This window comes from Gobius niger, assembly GCF_951799975.1.
Source record: "Gobius niger genome assembly, chromosome: 2".
NCBI lineage: Eukaryota > Metazoa > Chordata > Actinopteri > Gobiiformes > Gobiidae > Gobius > Gobius niger.
In genome coordinates, this window is record NC_136853.1 from 42055161 (window position 1) to 42077765 (window position 22605).

The 22605-nt window shown below is 40.1% G+C and overlaps 2 protein-coding genes across 2 annotated transcripts; one reads left to right on the forward strand and one right to left on the reverse strand.

Annotated features, from left to right (window-relative positions):
- Positions 1-107: 107 nt before the first annotated feature.
- On the forward strand, positions 108-13118 carry mcm10 (minichromosome maintenance 10 replication initiation factor). Its single transcript, XM_079552557.1, has 18 exons — positions 108-236; positions 692-715; positions 798-1055; positions 2378-2548; positions 2642-2761; positions 3054-3276; positions 5257-5422; positions 6398-6565; positions 7985-8101; positions 8318-8514; positions 8622-8716; positions 8902-9012; positions 10046-10525; positions 10611-10738; positions 10824-10937; positions 11021-11166; positions 12877-12919; positions 13002-13118. Exons 2-18 carry the CDS (start codon positions 709-711, stop codon positions 13083-13085), a joined length of 2628 nt encoding a protein of 875 aa, XP_079408683.1. The 5' UTR covers positions 108-236; positions 692-708; the 3' UTR covers positions 13086-13118.
- A 1772-nt stretch (positions 13119-14890) lies between these two features.
- On the reverse strand, positions 14891-20301 carry ucmaa (upper zone of growth plate and cartilage matrix associated a). Its single transcript, XM_079552077.1, has 5 exons — positions 20106-20301; positions 18452-18514; positions 18245-18334; positions 16189-16287; positions 14891-15177 (listed from the first exon to the last, which is right to left on the reverse strand). The coding sequence occupies exons 1-5, from the start codon at positions 20161-20163 to the stop codon at positions 15089-15091; spliced, it is 399 nt and encodes a 132-aa protein (XP_079408203.1). The 5' UTR covers positions 20164-20301; the 3' UTR covers positions 14891-15088.
- Between the last annotated feature and the right edge of the window lie 2304 nt (positions 20302-22605).

Genomic DNA, 22605 nt, shown 5'->3' on the forward strand with positions numbered 1-22605 from the left:
AGGCAGAGCGCTGGCCAGCACGTTGCAGAGTGACAACACAACGGGGTCCTTCTTTTAGCGCCAGTTTAGGTTCTGCTCGGATCTCCCACAATTTTTGCTCGGACTTTAAAACCTTTAACGTCAAACACTTGGCCTTAATGAGCATTTACTGACAAGGTTTTATCTAGAAATCCTTCTAACTAAACGGTCAAGTTTCCTCAGCTGTCAGAGTTTTGTCCACACCGAGCGGTTTTGTGGTGAGTTGTGTGTTGTTTTCGATCGTTTCTCTCCCTTCCTTTCATTACTGTTGTATTGGTCGATTAAATTACGTTATTAAACATCTACATAGCCACACATGTATATATATTTTCTGACACTGTTTTAGTTGTTTATTAAGTGTTGCATGACTGTGTACATAGCTTGCAGTTCATCCAGAGCAACACAGTCTGGGGTAATTTGAGTTTGACTGGGAAAGATTGACTTTCTCAAAGCTTTTATAATTAATTATACACTCACAACTATACAGAAAATGCAGTATTATATACCAGAAGAAGGAATTTACATAACCTACTGACAGTTGGCATTGTCATACTCTTACAGATTAATATTATCTATTAATTGTAGGCTATATTTTCCAATGGTTCCTCTCTCTGTAAACTTGTTTAGTAAAAATAACTGGGTTTATTTGTGCTTTTTTTTCTCCTAGATTTAGTCACAAGAAACAAAACAATGGATGGTAAGTAATTCTTCTCAAACGTTTGCTAGGATGTTATTAACATTTTACTTGTTTGTTCATGAATGTGTGATTATTTTTACAGGTGAAGATGATTTGGACATTTTGACAGCTCTGTTGGAGGAGAGCGAAGGGGTTGGGCAGGAGCAGCAGCCGCAACAAGAAGCTGGTCTGGACGATCTTTTTGATGAGGACACAGATGGAGAAGAGTATAAAGAAGGTTCAGAGGAGGCAGAGGACCAGCTGGCGGAGCTGTTCGGAGACGTGGACGACATCCAGGAAGAAGAGAACAACAAAGAGGAGGCTCAAGAGACGCTAAACAAGTCGAGGGAGGATTTACAAGGTTTGTCACTGTCAAGTTATATCAATTGCAAAAAACTGCGGGTTACCAAGGTAATATGAAGTCCTCCATAAACGATCAAATATCTCATGTATGAAGCGTGCCCCGAACCTACCGTATTTTCCGGAATATGTTGCACTTTTTTTCATAGTTTGGCTGGGGGTGTGACTTATGCTCAGGTGCGACAAATATATAAAAATATATAATCTCACCTTGTTTGTTGTTTTCACACTGACAGCCGCTAGAGGGCGCTCTAGGCTTGTATACCAGTATCTGCTACTCGAGTACCACTGAAGATTTAAAAACGGTCATCAATAGGGTTGGGGAAAAAAATCAATTTGATTTAAAAATCAAGTTCAAATCGATTCATTTTTCAAAATATATATATTTTTGGGGATTTCTTTTTTTTTTTTGATTTCTTCATCCTCTAAGCAGAGAGCGAAAAAAAGAAGAAGGTCCTGCTGTACAAATGTGCCTCAGGATTTTTTGTTTTATTATTAGCTTATTCCAAATACAGTATAAATAGTTTGTTGCCCTGTGACTTTTCAGAAAGGGTTTGCATTTGCCATTTTGTTTACGTTGATTGTTGGTACACTTGAATTAAATACAATAAATATATATTTTTAAAGTATATTTATAGTTTGCACTTATTTGGTTTTGCATGGGGGGGTCAAATCATAAATTGAGTTTTTTATTTAAAAAATTGCAGATTTTTTTGGGGGGGGGAATCATCGCCCAGCTCTTGTAATCGAGCAGCAGAAAGAAAGTTTGTAGCGAAAAGCGGAGGTAACTCTTATTGCAATGACGAAAAAAAAAACAAAAAGGCTAATCGCGGGCTAAAAGCTAGGTGGCCACAGCTAGAGGAATGAGTCCACAAATGAGAGCTTGAACAACGTGCTGACGGGAGAGGCTTGTCAACGGTGCAGCTACGCCTCCATGCCCAGGTAGTTGCCAAGGCTGGTGCGACTTATAGTTTGGAAAATATGGTATGTGATTCAAGCGTTAGTTCATACAGTTCATTTTTCAGATGTTGCTGAAACCGTATCTTGATTTAACTTTTAATACTTGTCAGGAATTTGGATTTGTTTTGTTTTTTTAACCACAATTAATCTACCCCTGATATAGAGTCAAGTACCACAAAGTAATGAAACTGGATTACTTCATATTGCATTTTAATGAACCACAACACTATTCACCAAAGTCCAGCAAATGAAGTATTATGAAGTTAAGGTAAATTGAATTAAAGCCAGGGAGAAAAGGTGTGTTTTGAGACAGTGCGTTGTTTCCATTGTTGCTCTTCATCCTTTTTTATGTTTTAACTCCAGACGAACTGAAGAGGATGCAAGAGCAAATGAAGAAATTACAACAACAGCTTGAAAAGAGCCAGAGCGGATCGTCTCACACGCCTGCCTCCCCCAGACCTTCGCCCCAACAGAAACCTTCAAAGCCAATCCCGACTAAACCAGCTGCAACACAGAAGACAAAAGCACCGGCAGGCAAGAACAACAGAATAAATAGTGTATATTCTTGTACGTGCGCCGCAGGTTTCTGAGACTGTTTTGTTAGAAGGTTTTTTTGTTTTCCGACAGAGGCTTCATCCACGTCATTGAAGAATGTCCCGAAATCTTGTGACTTCACTGAGCAGCTCAATAACGCAGACTCATTCAAGCGGAAGCCGAGAGTCGCTCACCAAACCAAAACATCACCAGGTAAACAAAACAAATAATAACAAATTAGTTTTGATTTGACAGAAAAATGACATGCAATTTTAAACCTAAAATAGAGAAAGAAATAGCGAAGCATAGAAGCCAAAGATGCCCTGTTCATAATACTAAGAAAGCTTCTACAAATCAAGAGATGTTTCCGATTTTGATTCTTATATATTTGTTGAATTTAACACACTTTAAAACATGGTGTAGTCAAAATTGTTTTCCTAATAAACAAAATAAGATCAAACGGACATTCCCGTCATTTGTATTAATCTAAATGTATTCTTTTCAGAGAGCAGAGGTCCATTGGTAGAGATAAAGTTGGGCAGTTCCTTTCAGCCCGCGGACACTCCCACTTCCAATCCTCTGCGCTCCCCTTCGTTCAACACCAGACCTGGATCCAGACCGGGATCAGGATCAGGATCCGGGACCTCAGGGGCACCGACCAGGCCCTCTCCTCTCCCTGCTCTGCCCAAAGATGTGGCTGTGGAGAAATACTCGGGGCTCAGGCTGAGGTGAGCAAAAATATTACAGCGTTTTGTTTGTTCTGTGGAGCCTGAAGGGGTTTGACGATGGGGCTGTAAGGTTTAACCGAGTGCATTTCCTCGAGTTCTGCTTTACCCAAATCTTAAAGCTTCTCGACTGGAGCTTAAAGCCTATAGGCCAGTGTAGCACCTCATTTTAAAGCTAAGACCTACAAAACTCACTTCTTCCTCATTATGATTGTCACGTTTTCATACTTTTTGGTTGTGTTTTCATCATGTTTTTGTGCCTTCTAATGAAAATGGGGTAAAAATCTGACAAAACAGCAATGAAAACATGACAAAAATGTTTCATAAAAGCAACAAAAAGGTGATTAAAATGCAACTAAAACATACCACAAACAAGAAAGAAGCTTAGATGAGTGTTTTTGAAGGTCTTAGCTTTCAAATGAGGCATTACACTGGCCTATAGGCTGCAAGCTCCAGTCGAGAAGCTTTTAGATTTGGGTAAAACTGGAGAAACTGCATAAACTGCTAAAAGGATGAGTGAAGGAGTTTACTTTTAGACTGTCAAACTAAAAATTCTTGCTCAAATTGCCCCACATTTGATCAATACACATGAATCTGCTTTCAAACATATTTGGTTTTATGTTGACAGGTCTCTCTTGTGGTGGAGTTTCCCCAAGTACCTCTGGGGGGCAGCCACGTGACTAAAATAAGTCTGGGCTGGAATCACATAGCGTCTGTCTAAACACTTTAGAATCTTCTTCATGGAAACTCAGACCTTTAATCTGTTGCTGAACCTGAAATCAGAGGCTCGACAATTCGAATCTGTGATGTCTAAAAAGAAAAACCTCAGTTTCTTGAGATTAGGTTTTTGCTGAAGTCAAAGCCTCCTTTGCGATTCAATATTGATAAACCTTGCAGCCCTCAGTGGTAGAGATATTCATTAAATTGACTCTCTGTCCATAACTTCAAATCATAACAACGCCGTCCAAGAAGTGACTTCCTGTTTCACTCCAGCACGCCAAAATAAAAGCACACAGCTCGTCTCATTGATTAGTTCAGCAGGTGCAACATTACACGAATATAATTAAATATGCACATTTTAAGTGTTTTGTCAGTTAATAGTTAGGCAGAAAGAAAGTTGAACTAATGAATAAGATGGTGCTTTTATTTTGGTGTGAAACAGGAAGTCACTTCTTGGGCGGCGTTGTTATGTTTGAAGTTATGCACAGAGCCAATAGTGTACCGCACAATATACGTCACCTTTCCTCATAAATATTCATTAAGCTAGCAACGGTTGCAAGGGGGGTCAAACTCGCAATCAATTCTCTCAATTATTTTACCTTTCCCCTAAGGCTGTTTCCTTACTACAGAAAAAACAAATGTGTTGGATCCACCTGTAGGCATGAACAGGCTTGCTAGAAAAAGGCGGAGGCTGAATATGTCTTCCATATTTAAATAAGAGTGTTTTAAGAAAGTAGTCCTGTGTAGAACTGTAGTAGAACTAGACTCTTGGACGCCCCATCGTTCACATTTATCCCTCTGGGTTTTTGGTTTCGGGAAACGAACAAAGAAAACATCCTTCATATGTGGACGGTCGTAGTATCTGGAGTCGTTTCTGCGAGTTCCACAGCAGCAGTGTTTACTCGGCATGTTCTTATCTGATGTATATAAGTAGTTGCGATTTTTGAACTTATTAATTGTCTTGGAGAGTAAATACTCCTATACTTCTTCGTGATTCTATTAGTGTGTATTGGTTGCTCCGGTCCGGTGGCAGTCAAGTTGCAAACATGGTTTTCTGGCCAGAGACACCAGGGGGAGATGAAAGACCCTCCAATCATCCCATAAACACTTGTATTACCTCCACACTACGAAAAGGATTTATTAAGGTTAACACGTTACTTTTTACTGCTTTAATGTTCACAACACATTTCCTATCTCAACCACGACACTCATTTGCCATGCGTTTAATATGCCTCTCATTCTTTGCATTTTGTTTATGTCCAGGAAGCCGCGCGTGTCCTCCAGTGACATGGACAGTAAAATGGCCGACCGGCGTTTGATCCGTCTGTCTCAGGTGCCGGAGCGTTTGAGCCGAGAGAAGCTGGAGGAGAGCGACTGGGTCACGTTCGCTGTGGTGGTCAGTAAGGCCACGCCACAGAGCAGCAGCAGCGTGAGTGTGTCTGCTCCAAAGTACTGCTCTGTTTGTGAAAGCTCTCTGTGATTTCCATCCTAGCAAAGCCTCTCGAAGGGTTGTCATCTGGGCGGTGTTGTTTAGAGTTGAAGGCGTTTCGTCTCGTACAGCCGACTTCAAACTCATAAGGCTCTGTTTAAAGAATGAATCAGTTCAAGAAATAACAGGAAAATACCAGTAATTTATTCTGTATTTATTCTCAAAGGCAGGAAGTACTCTGTTACATTCACTGTACTACTTTGGTTAGTTTTATGGCACATTGCTTTTACTTCTACAACTTTTTACCCCATCACTCAGTACTTTTTACTACTGCAGTAATATTCATTTGTAATAACCTCACTAATACTCAAATAAAACATTTGGTTACTGTTTCCACTGTGAGGACATTGGTAAGCGAGACAGACTTGATTTTGACATAAAAATTAACTACATTTTCATTCATTTCAACTTGTATTAAAGGCAGACACTGTAACATTTTGGATTATACGGTCACCAGGAATACAGAACAATGACCAGCTCAGCACAGAAAATGCTGTCTTTGCAGAAGAATGGATTTAAATGAGGATCTAATTTTTTTAAATCTCTTATTTTCTTGCCTTTATTCAACATCTTCTCCAAAGAGAAAATATTTAATAATCTGTTCCTAATACTTTGCAACTTTTTAAGCAAAATTAGTGTACGAGTGGTGCCTTTGCTTTCAATCACAGTGGTCCAACCCTCCAGGACCAGTTGTTTTGTAAGTTTTCTGGTGAGAGGGTCTGTCAGCAGTGAAAACCTTCAAACAATTGATCCTGGATCGTCCTAGAGACCACTGTGATGGAAAGTAAAGGCACCGTGCTGACCACTCATAATAATAATAATCATCGCCTGGTCACTACAAGGTCAAATATGCACTAATATAAAAAAATATACAAATCTGAATTTTAAATCTGTTGCTTGTTTCTCTCTGTTCAGGGTAAAACCTTCAGTATTTGGAAGCTAAACGACCTCCACAACCTGGAGGTGTTTGTTTCTTTGCTGTTGTTCGGAGACGTCCATAAAGAACACTGGAAAACTGAGGCAGGGACCGTCATCGGCATCCTCAACCCCAACCCCATGAAACAGAAAGAAGGATATGACGGGGTACTGCATTTACACTGTGGACTAACTTATCCCTTTCTGTTTTAGGTAACACTTTACAGCCCGTAAGTTAAATGTGTAGGTACAGGGACACATGTTAGTACAGGTAATTATTCAGTAAAGTGTAAGATTTAATAAAGGTTTTCAAAGAGTAATAAAGGTGTACTGTGTTGGGTACGGTGTATTTGCACATTAGTTACGCACACCTTTATTACTCTTTGTACACCTTTAATAAATCTTGCACTTTAATGTATAGTTAAAGGGCGACAGTGGCGCAGATGGCAGGACGGGTTTCCTATGATTCAGAGGTCAGATGTTCAAATCCTGGCTCCTGCATGTGCACATTATCAGTGCCCACCTTGCCTGTGAGAATGTAGTGAGGGAATGACTGTGTGTTGGTTGTCGGAGGGGCCGATGGCACAAATTGGCAGCCTTCTGTCAGTCTACCTAGGGCAGGGCCATTTTAGAAAAAAATTATCACCCCATATTGATCTCGATTTTCGATTCAATTGTATTTTTCCATAATAAATTAAATACATCTTTCTGATTCATGAAATTAGATACAGATCTTGCTCAAGCCTCAGCTCAAACAAGTCTCCCATTGTCTCGTCCAAACTCCCAAACTAGGTACTGTTTGTGCCAAAGAAATGGCCTGTCGATTATAAAGTCCCTTGACCATGTTGACCAAAGTAGAGATTGCAATTTCGATTACATTTTGATGAATTGCCCAGTCCTAAGTCTAGCCCAGGACAACTGTGGCTACTGTTGTATGAATAAGTTAGGATTAAACAATGAGGAGCCGTGCATTACACAGTTTTAATGCACGATGTGGAGGCACAAACACCACGACGTAGTGGTAGTCATTGTATATAAGATATCTCTATTTACTATTTAATTATTTGCACATTTCCTGTCTATTCTGCACCCCCTGAGAGCTGAATGTCACAAGTGAATTTCTCCATTGTGAGATCAATAAAGGCTATTTCATCTTATCTTTAGTAGAAAACTATATAAAAAATTCTGCATTTGTTAAAGTAGTTTTTGAATAATTGGAGAAAGTTAAGATTTTTCACTTCTTTGTTTTCCCCCTTAACTTCTTCAGACATGACCATTTGAGCGATTCCAGAGATGCCGTCTGTATTTATAATGCAATGTAAAGCGTCTTTGAGTGTCCAGAAAGCTGGCACATCTGTATGACGGCCAAAACACCTGCAACTACACGTTGTACACCTTTTGTTACACATTGTATACAGTTGTTGCAATTTGTAGTCCTTTATTAACACCTTGCACTTACATGTAGTTACTTTCTTGTTCCCTGTACCTACAACGGGAACTTGCGGGCTGCAATCTAAAGTGTCACCTATTTTTAGATTGTTTGATATTTTTCATATGTTTGATAATGATGTATCTTTGCCTCTGTAGGTGAGTCTGACGGTGGACCACCCTCAGAAGGTGCTGCTGTTGGGAGAAGCGCAGGACTTTGGGACGTGTAAAGGAGTGAAGAAGAACGGAGAACCCTGCTCACAGTTTGTCAATCTAGTACGCACAACATTTAACCTTCTCAATACTTCTATTCCTACTTTTAGGTTTTTTTTTGCCTTTATTGAAGATTAGATCCATGGTCCACCTGGATTTAACTGACTGGGGCTGCTGTTATTGTAGCCACTCACGATTTGCTGATTGTGAAATTTCAAATTGCAATTTCGTTTTGATATCAATTAATCCCAACACCTTCACATGTTTTCTTGTGTTCAGTATGAGTGCCAGTATTGTCAGTACCACGTCAAAGCCCAGTACAAGAAGATGAGCTCAAAGCGGGCCGAGCTGCAATCCACGTTTTCGGGAAAAGCTCCAAACAAATTCAAAGGAAAAGGAACGAATTTGAGGGAGAAACTGTGTCAGGACGGGTTTTACTACGGAGGGGTGACGTCCTCCGCCTGCGCCGCCTCGCTGTGAGTCACAATATAATATTCCCAATCACATGGATGACAATTATGTTGTTATGTTCTTTCTTCCCTGCTTTTATATTCACTCAGTAAGGTACAATTTATGATTTCAGGGGAGCGTCCAAACCAAACAAACTTGGACAGAAAACACTGGATACGCTTTTTGTGAAAGGAGCGGGTCAACACGTGGCTCAGGCCAAAAGACTGGGTAGGTTTTTACACAGAGAAGTAACACAGTAATTATATACAGTTGTAGAGCAGTATCTTTAAACTCTTCATCACTAACGGTCTCCAAAACAAACGCTATACGTCTTTGAAGTCATTTTTACAGATGCATTTTCTCTTAGTGGAAAAAAGGTTGGAGATTATGAAACTAACCCTTTCTCTTTTTAGCCTTGAAGTCCGGCGATGTCTCCGGCTGCTCGACTGAATTTAAGGACCTGATGTCGTTGCAGACTCCTGGAGCTCTGCAGCTGAAGAGACACTTGACTCAAAACAAAACAGGTACCTCATTCTGGTCGGAATTTAATAGTTAGAAACAACATTAGATCGGTATTGGAAACTACCTGAAAGGACTACAGTGTTAACTTCTGATTAATCTCTAATTACATCTTTAAAAGTAAGATTAACAACGTAGTAATGCCTTTTAGGTATACTTTGTCCTATCAATTGTTTCTTTTTTCTTTTGGTTTGTTCTATAAACATCTGTGACAAATGTACCAAGCTGCTGTGTTATGCGTTTAAGTGCTCTTCTTGGTAAATGTTGCTAAATCTAAGTTTAAAACTGATGCTTGTATCGTTAATAATCTGTTCAGCTCAGGAAGGACTTGTTTGTATCTAAAGTAAATGTAAATGTAGATTGAATACGGGGTAGGCACTTGGCTTTATTGTTTCTGCCTGCTGCATTTTGAGCATCCACAATTGTGTATGAATTTTGAAAGACAAAATGAATGTAAAATTGCTCAAATAAACTAAAACTAAACTTAAAAAAAATAAAAATAATAACTACTAATGTACTAATTTACAAGAAAAAATGGGGGGAAATTGTGGCAAAAATAGGAAGGGGGGGATGGGGAAAGTGTTAATAAAATAGGGCAAAAATTAGGAATAAATGAAAAAAAAAAATGGATAAAAGAAAGGATAGATAGACATTAGGCAAAAAATTGGGAATTTTTTTATGGGACCAACAGCATCAAAACTTGCATCTAAAGATATAAGATTTGTTTTCGGTATCTGCTTTTGATCTCACCTAAACCTTTTTTGAATACCATACTGGTATTGTTTCACGATGCCCAGCACCAATTTCGGCATTTAGGGTGCACTCATTTGTCAATGTAAACCGTCGCCAAATGCAGACTGCCATTTAGTTCATTTGTCTAATCTGTTCATCTGATCCAGTTGCTAATGCTCAAATGGAAGTTCTGTCCCGTGCGCTGCAGAAACGATCAATCAAAACACCTGCGCTTGTTTACCGCCCCGTGCCCACATGCTCTGTACTGTAAATGGCCTTCCTCATTAATCTATTATTCCTCCTCAGTTGTTAAAACTCCAGAGGGCGCCCCAGTGCAGTCCATCTCCGCCACAGACCTTTTAAAACAACAGAAACAAAAGCAGCGCGAGCTCCTCACTGCGCGCCGCCAAAGGAACGCGCTGCTGTCTCCAAAACCCGGCTCCGACGTCCCCAAGTCCACCCAGAGTCCTGCCATCCCCTCCACGTCCTCCACATCCTCCATCCCCTCCACGTCCTCCATGTCCTCCACGTCCTCCACATCCTCCGCTCCTACGCTGGGACGAGGCTTCTCTAAGGGGGACGACATACTGTTTTTTGACCAGAGCCCTCCTCCAGCTCCAGCTCAGACCGCCCTGAGCATGTCTGCCGCTAAAATGGCTGCCCTGAAGAAACTGAGAGCCAAACGGATGGACCTGGAGAAGGAGGACCCCAACGCAGTGAAGAGGAAACGAAGCAACGACAGTGAGATCAACGCCAGAGTGGAGAAGAACAGGGTGTCACCAAATGGTAATGCTGCTTTGTTTTCACACGTTTGTTTGGGGTTTTGCCTTGACCGGGGGAAACTAGATAATATGTTTTGTTTTTCATAAAGGCGAATCGGGTAAAGAGGAGGAGGAGCCATCTCAGAAGAAGAGGAAAGAGCAGCAGGAGTACGTCCAATCAGAGGAGTTTCAGAAGATCCTCAACGCCAAATCCAGACACAACGCCGTCCTACAGGCTGTATGCTTTCACCTTTATTTCCATCAAAATTCAAACACCTTTCTAAAGCCGTCATAAATGTATTGAATGTATTTTTGTGCTTCAGGCGGAGTACCAGCTACAGGAGAGGTACTTCGATGTTCTGGTGAAGAAGGAGCAGATGGAGGACAAAATGAAGGGCATTAGAGAAATGAAGTGTCGGGCTGTCTCGTGTAGAAAGGTTAGTTCTGTGAATACATGAGCTGAACTATGGTATAAATAAATGACTTCATGATGAAATTGTTGCATTGTTTCCTACCTTAGTGTAAGTACACGTATTTCAAGCCGGCTGACCGATGTGTGGGAGAGAACCATGACCTGAAGTGGCACGATGCGGTGAAGCGTTTCTTCAAATGTCCCTGTGGTCAGAGGTCCATCGGACTGGACAGACTGCCCCATAAACACTGCAGGTAAGACTCATTTCCTCAAGAAATCTGTGGTGCGGTTAGTTTGATAAGTAAGGATTAAACAACGAGCAGCCGAGTTGTTTAATCCGCTTATACCATGGTCCCACTAACGTAACATTTATAATATATATATATTTTTTTTCATTTACTAAACTCACTAAATATGCCTGAATACCGGGACTATTTTCTGTGGGTTATTAGCCGGTCACTGAAGGCCCGTCTCCGCAGCTATTACGAGGATCTCAGTCAGGCTCAACGAAACAACATGTGTCCTTGGGCAAGACACTTCACCCAATGCCTATGTGTGAGTGGTTGGTGGTGGTCGGAGGGACTGTTGGTGCAGTTGTGAGCAGCCTCGCTTCTGTCGGTCTGCCCCAGGGGAAACTGTGTCTACTTTCTTGTGAAGCGCTTTGGGTGTGACTTGTGTCATATGAAAAGCACTATACAAATAAGATTCCCTTCCCTTTGTTGACAGAACCGGTACCAACGAGATCTCTTGAAATTTCCATCCCGTCCACATTGATTTTGAAATTAGCGCCCTTGAATTAGTAAAAGTAGCCATGTTGCCAAAAAGTTGAAAGAAATGCCCGTAGGTGTCACATTTTTACATTTTTCGCCATGACTTGATTTAGAAGCAGACGTCTGCCTCAGAAAGGGGTTCCTTCTTCAGGGCTTGGTTGGTGTGTTACGGGGAGACTTAGATGCAAATATATAACTTTTTATGTGGAAAAAAAAACAACCTTGTTATTTGTGTGTAATTAACCTTTATATAGCCCAACGGTCAGCATGGCAGCTTTACTTTTTATCACGCAACCTCTACAACGCCCTAGGACTAATTGTATTGTACTCACGAAAACTATTGATCCTGGAGCATCAGAGAGGCCACTGTGTAAGGGTATTATGCTAATCACTCATACTGGGTCAGGCATTCATAAAAAGTTCCATAATGCACCTTTAACCAATCAGTGTTATGTGAACTTTCAAAAAACTTTACTTACATCTTAAAGGGAGTGTATGCTTCAGCATTGTTGTGACAAGTTTAGCCAGTTAAGCTGGTAAACCACACTGGCGTTTGGTCGCTGGACCACCTGCTGGGGCCTCTGACTAAACCAGGTAGAAAGACCGGCTTCTTCCTGTGCTCCAGACGAGACCCTCACCTAAAAGACAATAGGCCCGCATGGCCCGTCTCCTCAACATGACAAAGATCTCCTTCTGCCTCCAAACGCCACCATGATGCATTACCATGCAAAGCGCCTTTTGGTTGCCTGCATTGACATCCCCAACTGTATTAACATTTCTATGTGTTTCTCTGCTTCCCTTTGTTGTGTATGACCCCTGTCCTGCTGCTCTGTCTTTGGTGCACACCTTATAAAGGTGATGCCAAAGCTGACTCGGGCAGAGCTCACCATGACCTCGCGTCATACGTAACTTCTCTACAATGCATTGTGTAATAAACTTCACATCTTGACTAGACAAACATCTCTTAAGCTTTATTAAGCAAGAAAATCCACAACAGCATGTAGCTAATCAACCCCACGTATGGAGTGAATGAAAAGTTGTCCCGTGCGTTGTGCTTTGAAATGTGTCATGGAAAAAGCGCTTTGCACACACGAGACTCTCTTGATGATTTCACAAATACTTCATAAGAGTTCATGTTTCGTCTGTTCCTTTGTCTTTTGAATCCATGTAAAATTCTTAACCTCAATCTTTCAGCAACTGCGGCCTCTTCAAATGGGAGCGTGACGGCATGCTAAAGGTAAACCATACTGTCCACATTGCTTTCATAGACCCATTATTGTCTCCCCAAGGCTAACCAATTGCTATTATTTGACTAACAGGAGAAAAGTGGTCCAAAGATCGGCGGAGAGTTGCTTCAGCCTCGAGGAGAAGAGCACGGAAAATTCCTCAACAGTGCGAAATAACGGCGGACTTTATGAACTGTATGAAATCAACACTGAAGCGACAGCGTTTTTTAAGGTGGATTTTTAATACTTTTTAGGATATTATCGGCTAATTATCAGATTACTTCCGATTGTTTTTAGGGAGTTCATATTGTGGACAAACAAATTGGATTAAAGCAATTGATGAAGAGCTCTGTCTGATTCATGTTTATTCCTATACCACACAGTTAATTGCATGATCGTTCAGGTTTGGAGTAGAAGGTCTAAAATTACCATACAGAATCAGAAAGAACAAATAAAACTCATTATTATCAAGTTTGCACGATTATGTTTGCACTTTGGTCAAGGAACAAACATTTAAAGGGATATTTCAGGATTTTTGGCCTAATTTCCTAGTTAGTGTGTTGTAGCCTGCATTAAAAACAATCTGACAAACTCCACAGTGCACCTGCGGCAAATCACTTATAACACCAGACTAATCATATAAATGTCTGTGTCAATAGAGTAATCCAATACACTTTATTTGTGTAGCACATTTCACCAAATGTTTCCAAAGTGCTGCACATGAGATCCTAAAAACAGATACAATACTTGTTAGCTCTACCACAAAAAAACAGATTAAAAATAAAGCAAAAGTGAATATACTAAAACCTGCATAGAACAGTAAACAGTTCGTGAAAGACATAAATAAAAATAAAATAGATGAAACAATAAAATAATTAAAAACAATGAATAAAAAAAACAAGATAAAATAAATAAATGACACGGGGACCATACAACTCACGAGGTGTTTAAAAGCCTGAGAATAAAAATGTGTCTTAATCATAAGAGATTTGCCTCCGGTGCATTGTGGGGTCAGAATTTAGAAAAAATACAATGAATCTCCAGAAATCAACAACACTCTGGATAACTGGGAAATGAGGCCCTATGTCAAAAATCCTGAAATATCCCCTTAACAAAAAATAAATCTACTGAACATTAGATTTTAGCGGCAAACATTTTCCCTTGTTTAGTAAGTAAGTGCTTTATTTGTCATTGTACACCTGCTGCCTGCCTTCAGTCTCCTTTGATCCTCTAAAACAGTGCTGTGCCTCCTGGATTTGTCCCTGTTTCAGAGCGTGGAGTCCTGCACTGGTCAGCTCCCCACCTCCTCCTGCACAGCTCCCTCCGCTCCACAACATTCTTTCACCATCTTCTCCTCTTTTATCAGACTGAACTGCAGTGGCGGCACATGTACATTTCATCAAAAAAAATTAGATTGGTTTGTTTGGTAGGGACAGTGCACGTTAATGAACACACCACACCGGATTGTACCCTATCGTACATGTTTTTAGTGGTAGGGGAAACCAGAGTCCCCAGAGGAAACCTTCGCAGACACGGGGTGAACATGCAAACTCCAGACAGAAATGCTCCATCCATGTGAGAATCGAAACCGGGACCTTCCAGCTGTGATGCGCGAGTGCTAACCACTGCGCCACCATGCCGCCCTCTTGGGTTATATGAGGACAGATACTCGTCCAAGAGCCATATTTTAATATAAAATAAAGAATAATCGTAGTTCAACGACACTTCCCAGTGCCATGCCAGATTCACCTCATTATTTTTCTCTCTCGTCATTCCCGCACAGCTTCACTTTTCAACGTGGGCCCATTTTCAGTCTAAATTTCCACTCTACGTCCACCCTCACTGTGATGAGTTCTGCAGCTCACATTTTTTTCCCCCTTCAAATAGTCCAAATACCAAAGTGTGTCTAGAGAAAAGCAGAATGAACTTTGAGGTTTTTATTTAGAAAGAGTAATGGATTTTAATAAATGCAAGGTGTTTACAAAAAATATACAATTATAAAATGTACATGTGAACTAAATACAATGTAGGCATGCAACACGTGTGCCAAAATCTGGAACATTACAGACGCCCTTTACAAAACAGAAAGGTGATTAGTCGAAAGGCCTGGAGTAAAGTTGAATGATATTTTTTCGGATACATTACTGGCCCGTTGTGAGAAAGCGCTGCCGTGAGCGCGCTCAGTGAAACCACTGGGATCTTGGATAAATGCCGTCGTAGTGAAACTCACGAATCTGTTCATGCACCTCCCGAGTCCTCTCCAGTTGCTCTGATGAGGGAAAAAAGTCAGATTTACGTTACACTTAATGAGAGTTGTACCTCTAACTTAGCCTGGTCTTACCACACCCTCGGACTCATTTCGTACAGAGGGTCTGGATCTTCATGATTGAGCTCTGTTTTCAGGTGGGAGGGGTGAACTCCTTTTTAAAGTTGAACCGATTGGATCTGATTTTACCCAACCACTAGCATTTGGTCGTGACGTATGTAATGCTCCCAAGTGAGTGAAGCAGCGATCATAACTCTTGGGGGCAGCAGCTTCAATTTCAGTTTCTGGATATTTGGGAGCCGAGCCAGAACGGATTGAAGAGCTTCCTTTACTTTCGAATCCGCCGGCATTGCCAAACTACAACCAACAAATCCGGCGCAAATGCTTGACATCACCTACAACACCCGCCTCCCCCGCTCGCTGGATGGTAGGTTGAAATTCAACCGATGTAACGCAGCCACTGTGATCAGACCCAGACGTACATGTAGGGAAATGATCATTGACCGGAGTTTATGGATGGCTAAGGCCAGGCTAACTCTAACTATGAGTGAAAAAAACATTTTGTGTTTTCATTCATATTCTCTGAAAACTGTCCAAAAAAATTATAATTCTGCCAAGGTATGTAAACTTTTGAGCAGAACCTTATCTATCATCATCTCCATATAATTTAGCTAATATGGACATGCACTGGACTAATTTGGTCATATTTTCCTGGTTCTAGTCGGGACACGTTCAGCTCAGCAGCTCGTTTAGAGAGGGCAATGAGCAGGACATTACAATAGTCTAATAGTTTAACACAATACACAACTAAATACCAATAAATCTGACTTTAGCAGAACATTTTCTAAATAATTGTCTGCAGCTTAGAGTTTCAGGGTACTTTGAGTAGAAATGAAGGACTCGAGGGATACAAAAAAGGTTGGGAACCACTACGGCTGGAGACAGACGCATGAATAAATCTCTTTTTTGATGCTAAAAAGCTGCTGATGCCTTTCTTTTAAAAACCCGTCTCACCATCTCGATCCTCTTCCAAATAGTTCTCGTGCTCGTTCCTCTGCTCCTCGTTGAACTCCCGTCTCCTCTCGCTGTTGGCGATGTGCACTCTCTGCTCAGCTGCACAAAAACACACGGAAAAGCAGAGCCCGAAAAAAACATCAACCCGACAGTTTTAATGATCACTCGTTCGTTTATGTTGGAGCTCAATCACTCAACCTATACAGAAAAGCCAAACTCTAAACGTGAAGTTTTTTATTTAGTGTTTCATTTATCTGTCACATTTGACACACTGGCCTTTAAAATTGTAGTTATTTTTTAGAGTAGTAAAAAGTAGTGACCCTAATAATGATCAAAAAAAGTGGTGAAAATCCGAGAATAGCCGACAGAGTACAAGCTTCTGTGTTTTATTTATTCATTGAAATATGTTCCAGATAAAGAGAGGTGTGTAAAGTGTGAAATGAAACGGGCAGTGTAAGCAGGAAAGACTAAATAATGCTTTAATATTGACATAATTCAACAAAACAATAGAAATTAATGTGATGATCCAGATTGTTCCCAAAATCTACTCATATGAACCTTTTTTATGAGGATAAAACATAAAAATACTATATCCAAGTGTCTCTCCAGACTGCCCTGTGACTCCTGCGCCTCTGAGCTCGGGAGAGAAAGAGGGTCTTAAACTCCTTCTTTCTTCTTTTTTAAAGCTGCTTCTGTAAAAGGAAACACCTGCTTGGCTTTCCACTGACTGACCCATTTACCCTCACTATTTTGTTACACAGAGCAGAAGTCTCCACATTCACACTGGATTAGACGTCAAATTAAATGTCTTTAAAGTATTCTCATGGCACTTTCCTTCCAGGCTATACCTCTCACCACTGTGCTTTACTATCTACCAACAGGCCAATTACTTCTTATATCCTTGGCTGTAAAAAAAAAAAGTCTCTTTCTGATGAGTTGAAATCCGCAGCTTACTGAGGCCTATTGCAGCTGCACTAAATTAATAAAATTCTGATATTTGACAACCGTCTAGAACAGATATGGGCAAACGTTTTGAAGCAGGGGCCACATAGGGTTTTTGAACTTGCCAAGAGGGCCAGACCAGGGCCAGCCTTAGTCTAAACAAGTATTATTCTCAAATAGACTGTAATTGCCTAAACAAACGCAACAAAATAGCTGCAGTTATGCATCATCTCTTTTTATGTCAGTGAAACATAGGTCTTTCTCCCGTTAAAGGTAATGCATGGGGGGCTTTATCATCTCTCGCGGGCCAAATTTAAGGGCTAGGCGGGCCGCATTTGGCCCTTGGGCCTTAGTTTGCCCATCCCCGGTCTAGAATATTGTGTCAATGATATTATTGCAATATTTTACTAAACCTTTAACACGTTTCAGGCCCTATTCTACCTTTTTTTTTTTTTTTTAAATACATAAAAAATACTTTGCATCTATATTTGTGAAGGCTCTCATTCGTCCAGGGCATCCATTGCAGAGAAGCTAAATCATCAACTGGACTGGGTTTTGGTAAAGTTGAGGATGTTTCGGTTCTAGTCCCAAAAGCTTCTTCAGGTCTTTTGGTCAGAAGAAGACACTTTTGATTAGTTTGTTACATTTAGCTTCCCTACCATACTTTGCATCTAATTATAAAGCATTTTTAAATTTTTGAACTTGCAGGCTAGTTTGTTGGCATTTCTGTGACCCTGAGAAGTGACCCTTCAAGTTTTGAAAAGTGCTTCTAAGCCATCCCTGTGAAGTATGTGGAAGTAAGCAATGAGTTTAGACTAATGAATCAGGAGTCAGGACCAAAATCATGCTAAAATTTGACTAAATTGCGAAAATATGACCAAAACTGAACTCTTGACACACATTTTACACATGTAGAAGTTCCCATGCGTTGTTCTTTTAAGCTGTGTTTGCAATAGAATTGTAAATCTAAATGTAAGACCTTTGCAATATATTGTTTTTTTCTTGCGATTTGGATAGTCTTACAATAATTCAGTGTCACATTGTGCCTTCATAAAGTGATCCTTATAGAACTGACGAGGTCCATCATCTCAAATCCAGCCTTTCCAGCACTCACCTATGCGCTCTGCGTAGGTTGAGCGTTTGCTGCGACGTTTGAAGAAGTTGGAAGCGTCAGATTCAGCCATAAACACCTCACGCCCCGCCCCTAGAGATCATGGGGTGAAAGGGTAAAGGTCACACCAGAGGGACAGGAAGCACAAGCAAAGCCAGGAAAATATGAATCCCTCTAATGTCACCATGGATCTATACTTTTGAATATTACCAGTTTTCTTTTCTGTTTTTGCATCACCGTCCACCGCTGCGCTCTCCACCAGCACAATGGAAACTGACAAGAAAGTAACAAATTAAATCCACACATCATAAAGTTCATTCATAAACAAAAATAAGTTCTTAACCCCCACCTGAACCGAGCACATTTTCTGCAGTTCGGCTTTGCCCAAATCTAAAAGTTTATTGAAAATGGCGACGAAAATGAGACAAAAACAAGGATGAAAATGCAACAAAAGAGCGAAAAAATATGACAAAAATGTGCGACGAAAATGCAACAAAAAAGCAACCATAAAGTGAGGAAAAACTGACGAAAAAGTAGCAAAAATGTGATCAAAAAGTGACAAAAAAGGCAACAAAAAAAGTGACAAAAAGCCATGGAAATGTGGTAGAAATGTGATGTTACACTGGCCTATAGGCTGCGACCTTATAGTTTTGGGTAAAGCTAAACTGGAGAAAATGCACTCAGTTAAGGCGGGGGTTAAGAGGTTAACAGAGACAATAGAAATTCTGTTTTATGGCAAGACACTGTCGATGATACGCAGAAAATAAATGTGGGAATATGCATTTGAGGCTACCTTATTATTTTAAGGTAGTGCAGACAAACAATACAAAACAGTAGACAATTCCATTGACGTGCAGCCGAAAAACAATAAATTCTATATAACCAAAAAAAAATCAAATGTAAATAAGATACAAGCGCTACCTCAAATGCTATTTACATTGTGTGTGTGTACTTGTACTCACGACATTGTGAGGACCAGTTTGAGTTTTTAACCAACAGAGTGAGGACATTTTGGGTGGTCCTCACTTATTTGAAGGACTGTTTGAGGGTCAAGATGTGGTTTTAGGGTTAGGGTTAGAATTGGGTTTAGATTAGGGTTAGGGTTAGGGGCATAGGGTTCAGAGTGTCCTCACTAAGATAGAATTACAAAATTGTGTGCGTGTGCGTGCTTGTATGAAACGCTAAGTGCAACTTAGGTATGTTTATAGAGGAAACACAAGAGAAGGAAATAGTTTGGCAACATAGAAATGAGCAGAAAAATAATAATAATACAGCTAAAATAAAGAATAGTAAAATCAATCAAAAATAAGTAAACATTTCTTTCCAATTACACAATGCTTATAATTTTATTTTATTTATTTCATTTGTTTTATATAAGGTTGTAAGGTTGGTTGTAAATTACTGATTGAAGTGATACGTGATATAAATAGGGGGAAAAAAGTATTAAGTTGTCTTTATTTTATATTTTCTTGTGTGTACAAATTGCAGACATCAAGGGCCAGAACATGAGCCAAGTATATAATTCTTGGCGAATTTTGACATATTAGATTAAAAAATGTATTGAGAGAACCCTAGTCAGTGGTCAATAACATTTTACTAAGAAAAAAAAATCTGTAAAAATGTGCCTAGTCTTTTTTTTTTTTTTTTGAAGATTATGAACTCAATAAACCAGGGTAGGAGGTTTGTCAACGAATCTTCTGTCACGTACAAGTCTTTAAATGGAGATACAATAACATTTTGTCATATTCACTAGTGTAGAGCTTGATTAAAATGAACTAAAAGTGTGGATTACTTAAAATGGTGCGAAAGAACAAAACATTTCTCAATAAATTTTCTTTTAAACCAGAAGTAAACAAACACTTACTTGACAAAATGATAAAGCTCACGAGGAAAGATCCTACAAGGGCTTTAGTCCAAACCATCTTGAGAAACAGAAGCTGAAACTGCAGTTATATATTGGAGGAGCTGGACCTTATCTTCAAGTGAGACACAGGCGAGAGGTGCAGCCTGAGGAGGGAGGAGAGAGAGAGAGGGAGAGAATCCAGGGCTGGGAACTCAATTATCCCGGGATCAAGTGTTGCTTAAAAGTCTCAAAAGAAACAGTTCAAAATACAACCCGGTCCTACATGTCATTTTTTGTATTCCTTTCTTTTTGGCTACTGAAGAATATGCTTGAAGTTTACCCCAGTGTTATTGGAGAATGGCTCACCTTAACATCTCAAAATAAATACAAAAAAAACATTTATTGTAACACCCTTTGCAGCTCAGAGGGATTGGATTTGGGACGTCTGGAAGTACTGCAGTATTTTGCCTGCTACAGTAGTCCATTGTCTGTTTCTAATTGTGTGTTCGGTGTGGATGGAACATGTCCCCAGGAAACCGTCTGTCGTCTGAGTTTAAACGGTCTCTTCCACATAGACTGGTCGTGCTTCTTATTTTTCGCTCTGGCTCACAGTTGAGTCGAGCATATGGGTTACATAATGCATTTTCTCAGGTATGCGCGCTGTTAAAAAGTGGAAAAACAGCTGCAAAGGTTGCCCTTTTCGTCTGTATCAACTGCAGGAGATATTGATTTCAAGTCAAAAGAGCAAAATGTGAAAAATCCAATATTAATTAAATATCTACCTCCCCCAGAGATGCAGGTCTGTTGCTGTGGGTGATAAAAAATGTCAATTCAATGTAAGATTACTTTAAGCTTATTTCTTAATAAAATAAATAAATAATAAAATCCCAGGCTTCCAGAGCTGCTTTTTCAGTGAGAGGGGGAAAGGGGCAGTTTCTCATCATTGCAGAAGCACATGGGCTCTGTAGTAAAACAAACATTGCATTTGTGCTGCACGTCCACAGATTTTGGGCAGTTCAGATATTTTTGGGGCGGGTTTGGCTGCCAAGACCTGGCAACCCTGACCTCCCCTGGCAACTCAAAGCGGTTTACATCAAAAGATCTTTGAGTTAGTTTGAAAATGTCTCAAAGCAATGGGCTACTGGGAGCTTTAAGGGATATTTCAGGATTTTTGACATAGGGCCTCATTTCCTAGTTAATGTAATTCAAGCCGTTCTTATTTATTTGAACAGTTTCGTGGCGCTAGGCTAGTGCAAGGCTAGTGCATTTCTATGGTATCAGCTAGCCTGCATTAAAAAAACAGTCTTACACACTCCACAGTGCACCTGAGGCAAATCACTTATAACGCCAGACTAACCATATAAATGTCTGGGTCGATATAATAATTTTGACCATTTTGCATTTAAAATACCTTATATTTGAGCAGCATCAGCTTCGTGGTTGTATAAGTTACGTAGCGGTGGAGTGATCTGCAAGAAAATAGTCCCTCAAAATGCAAGATTCATGTGATGCAGGTCAGTTATATTCCAAAAATTATTCTATCGTCACAAACATAGATATGGTTAGTCTGGGGTTATAAGTGATTTGCCTCAGGTGCTCTGTGGAGCGGGTCAGACTGTTTTTAATGCAGGCTAGCTGATACCATAGAAATGCACTAGCCTTGCACTAGCCTAGCGCCACGAAACTCTTCAAATATAAGAACTGCATGAATTACAAAAAAAATATATCTCCAGAAATCAGCAACACTCTGGATTACTAGGAAATGAGGCCCTATGTCAAAAATCCTGAAACATCCCTTTAATACATACTTGAGGGGTAAATAGAAATTTACTTTCTGTCAGCAGTTCAGATTAAACGATAGCTAAAAATAATGGGTGACATAATTAAACTTCAAACTTCACATATTGATTTGTGCGTATTGTTCAAACACATTACATGTACAATGAAGAATAGGTTGAGCAGGAAGTGGGCTGGTGCTCAAAGGGCGCCCCCTTCTGGCAACAGCTTACCAAATCCTGCTTCTTTTAACGCATAGATCAGGACACATTGAAATGTACTGACAAATTACAAAACATTAAAGACACACAAGAAGAAAACTATATGTTTTTATACCATGGTCTGGGTGAATACTCGATTCTGATTGGCTGGAAGGTGTCCATTAAAAAGTGATAATGTACACCATAAAAATGATAAACAACTGAGCTGGAACTACTTTCAGGTAAAACTGATTAAAAAGTGAAAAAACTCAACAGAACTCAACAAAAAAATATGCAAACAGGCCCCAATGAACAGTTTCAGTTGAAGGGACCATGGTATAAGTGGGATGATGCACGACGAGGTGTCCATTATCAGAATAACTGGACTCCGCGGAAGCAATGGACGGTTCACGCCTCCACGTCTTTCCAGATAATGGACACCTCGCCGTGTATTATCCCTTATATATGCACGTACTGTCCATGTACAGGCATAAATAAATATGGCAATGATGGTACTATATGGGGCAGTATCAGATGGCAACAAT

Bases quoted from the DNA above. Each gene is read 5' to 3' on its own strand.
- mcm10 (XM_079552557.1), top strand. The intron at 10,739-10,823 runs GTATGCTTTCAC...TTTGTGCTTCAG, and splicing joins ACAACGCCGTCCTACAGGCT to GCGGAGTACCAGCTACAGGA. The intron at 11,167-12,876 runs GTAAGACTCATT...TCAATCTTTCAG, and splicing joins CTGCCCCATAAACACTGCAG to CAACTGCGGCCTCTTCAAAT.
- ucmaa (XM_079552077.1), bottom strand. From the start codon at position 20,163: ATGGTTTGGACTAAAGCCCTTGTAGGATCTTTCCTCGTGAGCTTTATC. The intron at 18,335-18,451 runs GTAATATTCAAA...CATGATCTCTAG, and splicing joins AAAAACAGAAAAGAAAACTG to GGGCGGGGCGTGAGGTGTTT. The intron at 16,288-18,244 runs GTGAGTGCTGGA...GTTTTTGTGCAG, and splicing joins AACCTACGCAGAGCGCATAG to CTGAGCAGAGAGTGCACATC.